General features: G+C 42.3%; 1 protein-coding gene across 6 annotated transcripts; it reads left to right on the top strand.

Annotated features, from left to right (window-relative positions):
* Positions 1-397: 397 nt before the first annotated feature.
* LOC130430077 (uncharacterized) lies at positions 398-12,345 on the top strand. Of its 6 annotated transcripts, XM_056759013.1 has the most exons (7): positions 398-720; positions 828-882; positions 9,015-9,096; positions 9,270-9,617; positions 9,796-10,098; positions 10,793-10,893; positions 11,697-12,345. In XM_056759013.1, exons 4-7 carry the CDS (start codon positions 9,314-9,316, stop codon positions 11,790-11,792), a joined length of 804 nt encoding a protein of 267 aa, XP_056614991.1. In that variant the 5' UTR covers positions 398-720; positions 828-882; positions 9,015-9,096; positions 9,270-9,313; the 3' UTR covers positions 11,793-12,345. The 6 variants fall into 6 exon arrangements, with proteins under 6 accessions (XP_056614991.1, XP_056614992.1, XP_056614993.1 ...); XM_056759014.1 differs by lacking the exon at positions 828-882; XM_056759015.1 differs by lacking the exon at positions 9,015-9,096.

Genomic DNA, 12,345 nt, shown 5'->3' with positions numbered 1-12,345 from the left:
AGCTCCAACAGTCCAACCCTAATAAACAAACATGAACCGGCTGATCTAGTTTTTCAGAATAACATTAACACAAGAAAGTTGTGTTGGAACTAAATTCTATGTTACGATCTCCATGACCAGGATTACCCAACTCTGTTAGAGGCTCACAGAAATGTGTGGCGAGGACCAGATCTTAATGGTGAAAATAATGTTACTATAATTTTACAGATCATTAAGTTACACCATTCGCCCCCTCTCAACTAAACATTGGCGAACAATTGGAAGTCCATCTACTTTGGAGTGCAGTCTGCAGTCAATTATTTGGATACGTTCGGCAGGAGGAGCTTGTTCGTAACTGCCACGCAACGCAAATAAAAGAAAGAAACGTTTGTTACGCATAAGGACACAAATACGCGGACAGACACTCAACACGAAGACACTCAGAAAATATTTAGAAGTACATTTTCGTTGTTTTTACTTTTATCACTTGCGATATTGTTCTAGTTTAGACATGACGTGTACCAGAAGCTTGTATGTTTATAAAAGCACTTTTCGTTTTTTACGTTTTCGGGGTATTGAGATTAAATAACCACAAGACTGTATGTTCTATAGCAGAATAGATTTATATCAGTGACAGGATCTGTCTGGGACACAAAAAAGAACAATAACTGGAGTTTAACCAGGAAGAGGAGAGCGCAAACACCTATTGCTGCCACTTTTGTCCTCTGACTCGTCACAAAGGTATGTAACTGATGGTAACATGAAAATGAAGTATTTCACTAATCATTTAAAAAAGTTTCTTATTCACATTCAAGAAAGTGAAAATAAATAAAAATATTTTTAAACAGACCGTTTGGGGGAAGCTGCACATATGGTTTTGATCCAAAGATGTTCTAGGCAAAGGTCAGATATTAGTTTCTTTTATGCACAGAATTGTGGAAAATTGAACCAAAAAAAAGTTGTTGATCAGGAGGTGGCAGTAAATACCAATAAATGAAAACAATGTGTTATGTTTCAATCCAGATAATCCAAAGCATGAAGACACGAAAGTTATTAATTCTTTAGTCCATAAGGAAGCTATATGGGGAGTCTGCAGACCTGGAGCATGCAGTTTTGCGCCCCCAGGCAGTTTTACGCCCGGCAGTTTTACGCCCCTGCTGTTCCTTATTTCTCCAGTAGGGGGAGTTGATTGACAAAGTAAAATATGAATCAAACTGCTAACCAAATATCTTTAGTCACCATTATTTTTTGTTGACAATGTAACGATATGCAGAACAGTTTAAAATATTTGTAGATATCTACTAACGGTCTTAATACACAGTTTAGAGGAGACAATTGATTTGCAATTGCAAGTGCAAAGTGTTTTAGTGAATTGAAAAATTAATAATACACACAGTTGGATCAGATACTTAGTACAAAAATAATATATAATATAATGTGGCCTAGTTATATACAAATATATATATATATATATATATAAGACTTGAGTGTTTGTTGTGAATGTATAGGCATGTTATAAAGTTACCTTCAAATAACAAGACAGTACAACTGCATGATCATTTAATATTTGTTTAATTATTTCCAAGTATTATTACAAACGAGATCAATGAGATTAATTAGCCAGCCAACAACTACTATTAAGAAAACAAGATGGATTAATTGAGCACTAACAATCACAAACGTGATAAAACCCACATAGGGTGCTCATACAATTTAATCCAGATCATTAAGTTAAAATATTCAATGGAAAATATCAAGAGGTATATTGTATTTAGAATAGATAATGGGATCATCTCTTTAACCACTCAAATCAAGATCCATATGGGACTTATGTTTTCAATTTGAGTTTGAACATGTTTGTGGTTGTTGGTGCTCAATTATTGATTTTTTTATTTTAAAAAAAACTTGAGTATGTGTGCAGCTAAACTGAAATGGTTTATATATAATATATAATGCAAGTTGACAGGGTCAGAAGAATACCAGGACAGGCCATCTCGCATTGACTACGGAAACAAAATGAGAATAAATTATGAAGAAAATAAATATGAGAATGAGTAAGAGATATCGAGTTGGCCTACACGTGGTTAGCTAAGGCTGATCCAGAGACAACATTGACCTGGTGGCCAATAAGTATTAATTGTATTGTCTTTGAGTTTAAATTACACTCACCAATATCTATATTATATATATGTTAAGATGTTTAAATTAATTCATAAAAATATCAATTAATCGTAAAAAAACGATGCATTGTTGGACTAATTCTTAGTAACAAAAACGATTATTAACCATACCTCTAACTCCCGATAGACGATGAAGTTTTCTGTTAGGTCTGTTCTGGTGGTTCATAATGAACAGCGAACCCCTACTGGAGAAATAAGGAACAACAGGGTCCTAAAACTGCACAGGGCGTAAAACTGCAGGGGCGTAAAACTGCATGCTCCAGGTCTGCAGACTCCCCCTTCTCTAAGGAAGCCAACATAGCCAGACATTACATGATGGCAACAGGTGCAACACACTTGCATTGTTACTCTGCCCTTTTATAGGCAACAAGACCTGGACTTCAGCGCCATCTCTTGACAATTACACAACACAACACAATACGACAAACCCAAAATAGACGGAACATTTCTTGCTTTTCGCAACTTGCGAACAATTAAGATTGAAGATTGGCAGTGGCAGTCAGTGTTGTAACTAAACTCGTATATTATCAAATGCTCTTAGACAGAGATGACCTTTCCCTGTATCCTAAATATGTTTGATAATAATATTGTCAAAATTAGAAATATGTGACCCTGGACCACAAAACCAGTCATAAAGGTCTGTCTCTATACAGTGTATATATTGGATTGTTGTAAACGTCTTGATATAACGCTTGGAGAACACTGGCAATTACATAGTGATAAGTCCTTTTCTTTGAGGAAGTATAGTCCCTTAAAGTAGGAGTTTACTTTGACATCTAGGTGTGTCTAAACCTCGGTTAACCGTTTAAAACTTGCAACCAAGAGATCACTTCAGACCGGGCTACCTTACCAGCAAGTCTTTTTACACAAGACAGTAGCGTATTCACGGAATTTCAACATGTCACTAATACCACTTTGTGTGCTATTCTCACAGTTGTTTGTAAAAGGTAAGAGCATCTTTTAGATCATATAAATGATGCAGTGTAACTCATGTAAGGGACTCACGGTTTCACGCCTGTCGGGTGTTTAGCATCTTATAGTGTGGTCATAAAGCCGCTGTGCTGCAGTGGTACTTTATTAGGTGGTGAATGACGTACCACTGAAGCGCGTTTTTAAAGCTCTGTGTCAATTAAGGGTCGGGAAAAGACGGGAGGTGAGGGGGACTACACGCGGTGATTTAATAAGTGCTGTTGGGTGTCTGTCTATCACTGGTGTTTTTTTACATTATACCGCGCTCACTGGGACATTCTGTACGCTTTACCGTGTAAAGTGCTTAACGTTCTTATCAACGACCAGGAAAACCTATCAGTCAACCCGTCCATATTATAAACATAGCTGCTGTCAAAATAACGAGCCTTTATTCCACAGATAAACTGGAGAGTATCTCACGTTGAGCGATGAGAATGAACCGACGGGACGAGACGCTTGTGTAGGGATGAACAAACACCATAACACATGTAAAGTCGATTCGTCTGTTGGTAAACAAATCTCGGTAGACACATTAGATCCAAAATATTACACATATTTACATGTATTATCTCACTCGGTGTCACTAATGTTATTATTTCTCGCCCATTTCAACTTGCGCGGCGCCTGCACCCGACAAATAGCGTAACTTCTCGTGGAAATGTTTACACAACAACATAATACACAGATACAGTAAATAGTATTTATTAAAAATTATATTAAAGACAAACCAAACACAACAAAAGGATAGTATAAATTGTGACCCCGTCAAACCCAGCTACAGTCATTTTTTGGTGATTTACTGTTTAGTCCAAAGAATAATAGAAGTGATGCATTCAGGTATGACAGAAAAATAATATCTTATGTGAAGATCATTAGCTGCACACTGTTGTCTATTAAGGTAAACCCTTATTCCTCATTAAACGAATAATCAGTTAATAATTTGTTGTACATTTGATAAGCAGGTGTGTAATATTAAAGGCAATAAAGATAGACAAGCTGACCGAGTGCTATAATGCCATTGTTTCATGATTATAAATGGAGCAGTCTTGAAATGATTTTACAGTCTTTTAGTGTATCTCCTATATCATCCTATACATTTTACATAGGTATTTGCAATACCCTGGAGTCGAATCCACAACCTTGCGCTGTTAACGCAATGCTCTTTCCACTGAGACGTAAGTCAGGTATGCGGCTCAGTTCATTAGTGGATGTTCAATTCCAGTAAGAAGGCTATTTTATTCACTTTAAATGAAGTGATTCTCTTTAATGTAGTTGATGCTCAGTCATACTAACACGCCGAAGCCGTTTCCCATGTGTTACAGGTCCCGTTCGTGGAACTCGTAGGCAGATTATAAACCTTAAATGTCAGGAGAAATCTCTCTTAGCTGTCCATCGTATTCGATGATGACGCTTGCTCCGGGGATAGGGGTGGGGGGTGGGAGTTCAGCAACCTTGCCGCTGGTGCCACTTCTCATGGGCGTAAAGTCCGATCCTTGAGCCGCACACTCGACCGCAGATGGAGCAGGGAAAACCAGACACCAGGGAGGTACCAGCCGCCCGTTGGTGTCGCTTGATTCGCCTCATGGATCGTTGGTCTTGGTTGGTTTGGTGTATTTGAGAGACCGCAGTGGCACAGGTGGCCTGCCAGGCTGATCTGTTAAGTGCCAGAGATTCTAGCTGCGTGAGGGGGATGTTTGCTCGCTTTAGGAGGTCCCTGGTATAGTCCTTGAAACGACGCTTTTGCCCTCCAGCGGAGCGTTTAGCACCCACTAGTTGACTGTAGAGGACTTGGCGGGGCAGGCGATGTTCAGGCATGCGTATGGTGTGCCCTATCCAACGCAGATGTTTTTTGGCCACAGCTGCTTCCATACAGATTGAGTCAGTGTTGCTGAGGATAACTGTATGGGGGACTCGATCTTTCCAGGACAAGCTGAGGATCTTCTGTAAGCAGCGAATATGGAAGGCCTCTAGGCTGATGATGTGCTGGCGGTATAGGGTCCATGACTCGGCCCCATAAAGCAGAGTGGAGAGACATACCGCGTTGTAAACAGCAACCTTGGTACTGACCTTCAAGTTACGATTTTCAAAAACCCTGCTGCGTAGGCGTCCAAAAGATGATGATGCTTTATTTATCCGGGTATGTATTTCTGTGTCAAGGGAGCAACTTGAAGACAGAGTAGAGCCGAGGTAAGTGAAGTGGTCCACTGATTTAAGTGGAACACCATTTATATGAAAGCTGGGGGATATGGACACGGGGGTGGTGAGATAGAACATGACCTCGGTTTTTTGAGTGTTAACCTGTAGGCCGAAAGATCGGTACAGACTGGATATTGTGTTGAGGGCGTACTGCATAGAGTCCGGGCTGTGGGCTAAGACTGCACAGTCATCAGCATACTGAAGCTCACAGATCTGGCGGGTCTTTGTCTTTGTGCGGGCTTGAAACCGACGGATGTTGAAAAGGCTTCCGTCAAGTCGATACTCCACATGGACACCGTCTTCATGTCCCAGGACACGGTGGAAGAGGCAGGTGATGGCAGAGAGGAGGATGTTAAAGAGCATCGGAGCCAAAACACAGCCTTGCTTCACCCCAACGTTTACCCCAAAAGACTCTGATTGGAGTTCTCCCATGAGCACTCTGGCTTGCATCCCGTCATGCAGCTGCTGTAGGATGCTGAGAAACTTGGGTGGTACCCCAATTTTGGAGAGGTGTTTCCAGAGCAGCTCACGGTTGACGGTGTCAAAGGCTTTGCTGAGATCGATGAAGGCTACGTAGAGGTCTTTGTGTTGTTCTCGGCTCTTCTCCAGCAGCTGCCTCAAGACAAAAACCATGTCTGTCGTGGATCTGGTCTTCCGGAAGCCACACTGCGTTTCTGGAAGCACAGCTTCCGAGATGTGCCCAACCAGTCTGCTGAGCATGATCTTGGACAGTACTTTCCCTGCGATGGAGAGAAGAGATATCCCGCGGCTGTTGCCGCAGAATGCTCTGTCTCCTTTCTGCTTGTATATAACAACAATGTTAGCATCCTTCCAGTCCTGTGGGAGGATCCCATGTTCCCAGATGTTTTGAATCAGGAGATGCAGACGACGCGTGAGGATGTATCCTCCATGTTTGAAAACCTCTGCAGGGATTCCATCGGGTCCAGCGCTTTTGTTGTTCTTCAGCCCTGAAATAGCTTGCCGTAGTTCTGAATAAAGTGGTGGAGTATCCAGGTACATGATTGGTGGCATGTCTGGCAGATTATCCAGGATGTGTTGGTCAACAGGGTTAGTATGGTTGAAGAGATTCTCAAAATGATTTACCCAACGGGCAAGAATCTCGTGCCGGTCCTTGAAGAGCATAGACCCGTCAGCTGATCGGACTGGGGCAATCGCCCGCTTCCTGGGGCCGTACAAAGCTTTTATCGCATCGTAAAAGCCTTGAGTGTTATTGCAGTCTGCCAGGTTCTGGATTTCGTGCGCCTTTTTCACCCACCAGATGTTCTCCATAGTCCGAAGGGCTCGCTGGGTTTCTGCTCTTACAGCAGAGAAGATGGTTATATGGGTGGGAGATCCAGGGCACGACAGGAGAGCTTTATGGGCTTCATGCTTGGTTTTAAGAAGTGACTGTATCTTAGCTGAGTTACAGTCAAACCAGTCCTGATGATGTTTCCTTGTTTGACCAAGCGCTTCTGAGGCAGCGTTATGAATAGCCTTGCGCAGAGCTGGCCAGTCAGCTGATTCCTCCGGGATCATGTTGAGGTTTTCAGCAAGGAGCCGTCGGAGGTTGTCTTTGATGGTGAGGTTATTCAACGCTGTACAGTTTAGTTTCTTGTTTGGGGCTCTCCTCTGAACACGAGGTTGAATACTCATGAGTAGTTTGGATCTGACCATGAGGTGGTCAGTCCAGCACTCAGCTCCGCGCATAACACGAGTGGTGAGGACATCTCGTCTGTCCTTTTGACGGACAATCACGTAATCAAGGAGATGCCAATGTTTTGAGCGGGGGTGCCGCCAGGTGGTCTTGAGCCTGTTCTTCATCTGGAAAATGGTGTTAGTGATGACCAGCTGGTGCTCTGCACAGAGGGAGAGGAGTCTGAGCCCATTGCGGTTCATTTTCCCCACACCATGCTGGCCGATGACTTTACTCCATACCATATGCTCCATACCCACTCTAGCATTGAAATCTCCCATGAGAATGAGTCTGTCCTTAGCCGGGGTTTTCTGTAGGATGGTATCAAGAGCTCTGTAGAAATCCTCTTTGATGTTGTACTCGGCATCAAGAGTTGGAGCGTATACGCTGATAAGAGTGGCGAAGCGTTCCTTTGCCAAGGGAATGCGCCATGTCATCAATCTTTCATTGATGCCGATAGGGGTTTCGGGAATGCGCTGCAGCAGTTTTGTCTTCACAGCAAAGGCAACACCATGATTACGACGAGTGCCTTCGGGGACCCCCTTCCAGAAGAAAGTGTACCCAGCACCAACCTCTGTCAAGGAGTCCTCCCCATGTAGTCTGGTCTCGCTGAGAGCTGCAATGTCGATATTATATCTTGCAAGCTCCAGGGCCACCAGTGCTGTCCTGCGGTGGGGCCTGTCCGGAGTTTCGGCCAGGTCCAGCAGTGTACGAACGTTCCACGAAGCAATGCTTAGCTTATTTTTCACTTTGATTTTTCGACCGCGAGAGGGGGATGCTCCGACGGTTGCGGTTTACCGTCCGGAGTGTGGGGAGCAGACAATTTTTGGACCACCTTTTCCAGGTCCTTCCCCATCACAGGGGTGAGCAGTGTGGGGCTGCTCAGTCGCAGTGGAAGCTGCCGAAATGCCGCGCTGCTCCATCCCGCAGTCTTAGCGACCATCACTCCATTGCCGCCTGTGTGCATGGTTTGGCTAGACACTCCCAGCCACATCCTTGGCCTGTGCCCACCACCATTCCATATCGCCACAGGACTTTTATGGGGGGGGGGAGCAAGAAGCTTGCGCGTAGGTGAGGTTTAAGGTGAGGGTGTGGGTGCGCAGACCTAACTCCCACCATCTTCACTCCTGCCAGATGGACCTCCAGTGGCATGAGAGAACCCATGACGACCTTCGTCTGGCAGGAAGTTGCAGGGGACTGCCGGTGGTCCGGTCGGTTGGACTCCGCCTATGCCTGTCCCCAAATGCAGATTTGTCTTCGGGGTTTACTCCCCTAGCCACTGTACCCTCCCGAGTTAACCCATGTGGCTGTGGGTTTGCCTTCCTCCGCCAACCCAGCCGTTGTGGTGGTTCTTACAGCACCATCTTCCGCCTGCGCTGCCGTTGGGGTCTTTGGCTATTCACCCATAGTTGGGACTATTTACCCATAGCTGGGACAGCGGTTGACGGGCAGCAGGGCATTTCCATTCTCTGATGGGCCTGCATGCCGCGTCTCTGGGGCCCACTGTTGCTCCGAGATCCCGTGCAACTTAGCCTGGAACCGCAGGGGACCAGTTACCATGTGTGCCACGAGGAGGCGTGAACGGGATCTTGACAGTGGAGAGGCTATGTACCGGCTGAGGAGGCTTACACACTCGGCTCCTCTTTTCGCCCCTGAAAAAAACAAGGGGCTATCCGGTGGCAGCAGCTGAAAGCAGAAAGTGGCAAGCAGAACTACAAGACCTACAAGCACTACTACTCCACTACTACTCCAACACTGCTGCACTGACGCGTCACACGCCCTTTAAAACACACATTAAATGTCACACACAAACCTTAAATGTCAGGAGAAATATACACATGAAACTAACCCAACCACAAAGGAAAGAAAAGGGGAAAAACGGATTGTGCCAAACAAACGAAAGTAATATAAGCAAAACGTCTCTCTCTCTCTCTCTCTCTCTCTCTCGCTCCCTCCCTCCCTCCCTCCCTCTCTCTCTCTCTCTCTCTCTCTCTCAGCAACAGGCAGGGAGTCCAAATAGGTTCAATATTCTGGGGAGGGAGCCCTCTGGTGGCGAACAGAAGAGTCTGCAGGAACATCGTTCGTGACAGACAGATACTTTTTCCATTAAACATTTCTATATTATCTAGGTTAAACCAGAGCTGTTTGAGTTTAGAAAACACAACCAGTAAAAGCTTAAGCTTGAATATGGAATCATCTACAAAGATATTACCGCCATTAACGTTGTGAATCCTTTTCTAAATATGTTTCAGGTGTGTTTGGTGTGGCTGCAGCTGAAGTGAAGTCTGTGTCAGTGATGGAGGGAGATTCTGTCACTCTACATGTGGATCCTACAGACATACAAGATGATGTTCAGCTACAGTGGAAGTTTACGTATAACAATGCAGATACTTGTTTAGCCCAAATGCATACACGCTACGGTTCAAGCTCTGTTTTTGATAATGTTGGTGACGGGAGATTCAGAGACAGACTGAAGCTGAACAGTCAGACTGGATTTCTGACCATCACAAACATCACAAACACAGACTCTGGAGTTTTTACTCTTGAGATCATCAGTGGCAGAGGAACTTCATACAAGAGATTCAATGTTACTGTCTATGGTGAGTACAGGGAATAAATCTTGAATAATGTCTTAATGTTTACTGATTTTAGTCCACAGTGAAACAAAATTCATGCCCTCACAATTCAGGCATCTCAGAACATGGAGCTTGATATTATAATGTGCACAGTGATAAGCAGATAGTTGGAATAATAAGCTTTCTCTTTCCTGTTCTTCAGCTCATCTGCCTGTTCCTGTCATCATCAGAAACTCTTCTCAATGTTCTTCATCATCAGGAAGATCTACAGTGTCAAAATGTGTGTTGTTGTGTTCAGTGATGAATGTGACACATGTGAGTCTCTCCTGGTACAAAGGAAACAGTTTATTGTCCATCATCAGTGTGTCTGATCTCAACATCAGACTCTCTCTACCTCTGGAGGTGGAATATCAGGATACAAACACATACAGATGTGTGGTGAACAATACCATCACAAACCACACACAACATCTACACATCAATGATGTCTGTCAGTCTTGTTCAGGTGAGTCAGCAGTTATACACTATTGATGCTTAGGCAGTTGTGTCTTTAGTGTAAAAAAAATGAAAATTATTATTGTAGTTTTTTGGTGGAATATATTAGCAAACAAAGTCCTATTGACCCTTCACATGGAGTTTTACTGCCAGGCGACCAGACCAATCAAAACGCCGATATTATGCCCCCCCCGTTGTCTGAGAATCAAACCATAGAGTTTAACCCACTGCGCGTTATGCGGTTTTAAAAAGTCATTTGTGTTGCTTACAGTCATGTATGTACTTGAATCCAGCTAAACTTCATGTCACTGTGGAGTCATAGTTGTACATAATGTGCAATGTCTAGAGCTTTCGATCTTTATTTTGTTGACTTTATTCTGAGTAACTTTCACATCCTGATGTTAAATGCATAACTTCAAATGCATTTTGCAGACTTTCTTATTGCTTTTGGCTGAAAGAACACATAATTTCCTCGACAGAAATGATAATTTCACAATAAATCGCCTATTCTTTAGGGCAGTGGGAGCGCTTTGGCTGATGTCGGACATAGAAAAAGGGGGCGGGCTTTGAGAGGGGTCAACTGATATAATCACAAACATGAAAACACCCTTAAAATCGAACCAAAAAATAGGAAACCTGTTAAAAGATGAACTGTATAAGATTTGTTTTTACTTACACAAATCTGTTTATTTCATAATGTGTAGGTTTGAAGGAGGCCCGTTCACACCTTATTGCTATAGTTGTAGCTGTGCTTTGGCTCTTGACTATAGCAGCAGTAGCAATCTGGAAGAACAAAAACAAGTTGGTAAGTATTACAACAAGAATGCCACATTCTGTTCTTGATTTCTGCAAGAGTTTTGTTTTCAAACTCCTGCTGAGTCACTAAAACTGCCCATTGATTCAATTCAAATATGTTTGGTTAATCCGAGTTAAACTAACTATAGGAGGCTGGAGCTCGAGAGTCTTAACTTTTTTATTTTAGAGCTTTAGCTGAAATACTCATAGCAATAATGTGCCAAACCTCTGTATTTATACTTCTTTATTAGTTCCTATAATTCAATTACTTTTCTGTAATATATGTGTGTGCACAATAGTGGAATTGACATCAAAATTCAAAGTCTGACTTCAAAATGCATGCTTTAATGTATAATTCTCACATTTGTAATGGTTTGCTCAGTTTATAATACTACTTTATGAATTAAAAGAGCCGTTTCATGTCTTTCCTTGAATCACTCAACTAATCAAGGTTGATATGGAAATAGAAAGTAAATAGTAATTCAATACTTTTGGATTGAGTCATTTGTACAGTGTTACACTAATTACACTATTGAATATGTTATTAGTAACTAGTAATTCATCACTCTTTCAGATTAACTCACCCAACGCTGGTGTAAGTTAGTTGAATGGCAAATAAACCAAGCTGCATAATGCAGATAGTATTAGTCGGTTATTACTTATGCGCATAAAGCAGCTTCAGTTGTAGTTTAACAATAGTCAAGTGCCCCCTATAATGTTTGGGGCTAAAACTTCTATTGTCATCCATATTTATGTAGATTTTCACTGAGTGTGATGTCTGATCTCCCTGCTTCTGTTCAACTCCTGAACTAGATATCCACTACAGCAAGATGTGGCTTCACCTACCAGAGCCAAAAGGCCCAGTTGGATCACAGCTTTAGTGGAACTGAAACACCCGAAACAGTCTGAGAAGCCAAAAAAGTGTAATGAGAGATCTGGAATACCAAGGTTCTTATCCATGTGTAGCTTCAAGACAGGTGACAAATAATCATACTGAATGTTTACTGTCTACTCTTGTATATTTCTTCAATATCAGATATCAATCTAAGGTAAATAAATCTAGAATACACTGACGCTCAGAAATGTACAAAGTAAATCTCTTCACAAAGTAGGAAGAGAGAGAAATGATGAGGTTATGAGAATCAGATGTAGCAATAATCTGTATGTGAACAAAATTGTGGGAAATGTAGATGACATCAGCAAATACACCTGGTGATCGAGGGAACATCTTTCATAACAGACTTATGCTATAATATTATTGTGTACTATTCTGGTTAACATCTTACATCATCTACTTGTATTTATTCTCATTTGGTCCTGTACTTAAAGTAACTTTTTTGTGAATATTGTGTATTATTATTATTATTATTTTTCAATTTCTCTTTTCTACATGATCAAAAATGCACTTGATCGTTTATAATACGTTTATCAATGGTTCAAATGTCCTGTAACTAGAGGATGA

The sequence above is a fragment of the Triplophysa dalaica genome, chromosome 10 (genome assembly GCF_015846415.1).
Source record: "Triplophysa dalaica isolate WHDGS20190420 chromosome 10, ASM1584641v1, whole genome shotgun sequence".
In the NCBI taxonomy this organism is placed as follows: domain Eukaryota; kingdom Metazoa; phylum Chordata; class Actinopteri; order Cypriniformes; family Nemacheilidae; genus Triplophysa; species Triplophysa dalaica.
The sequence above is the reverse complement of the archived record's forward strand: the minus strand, read 5'-3'. Positions and strand labels throughout refer to the sequence as shown.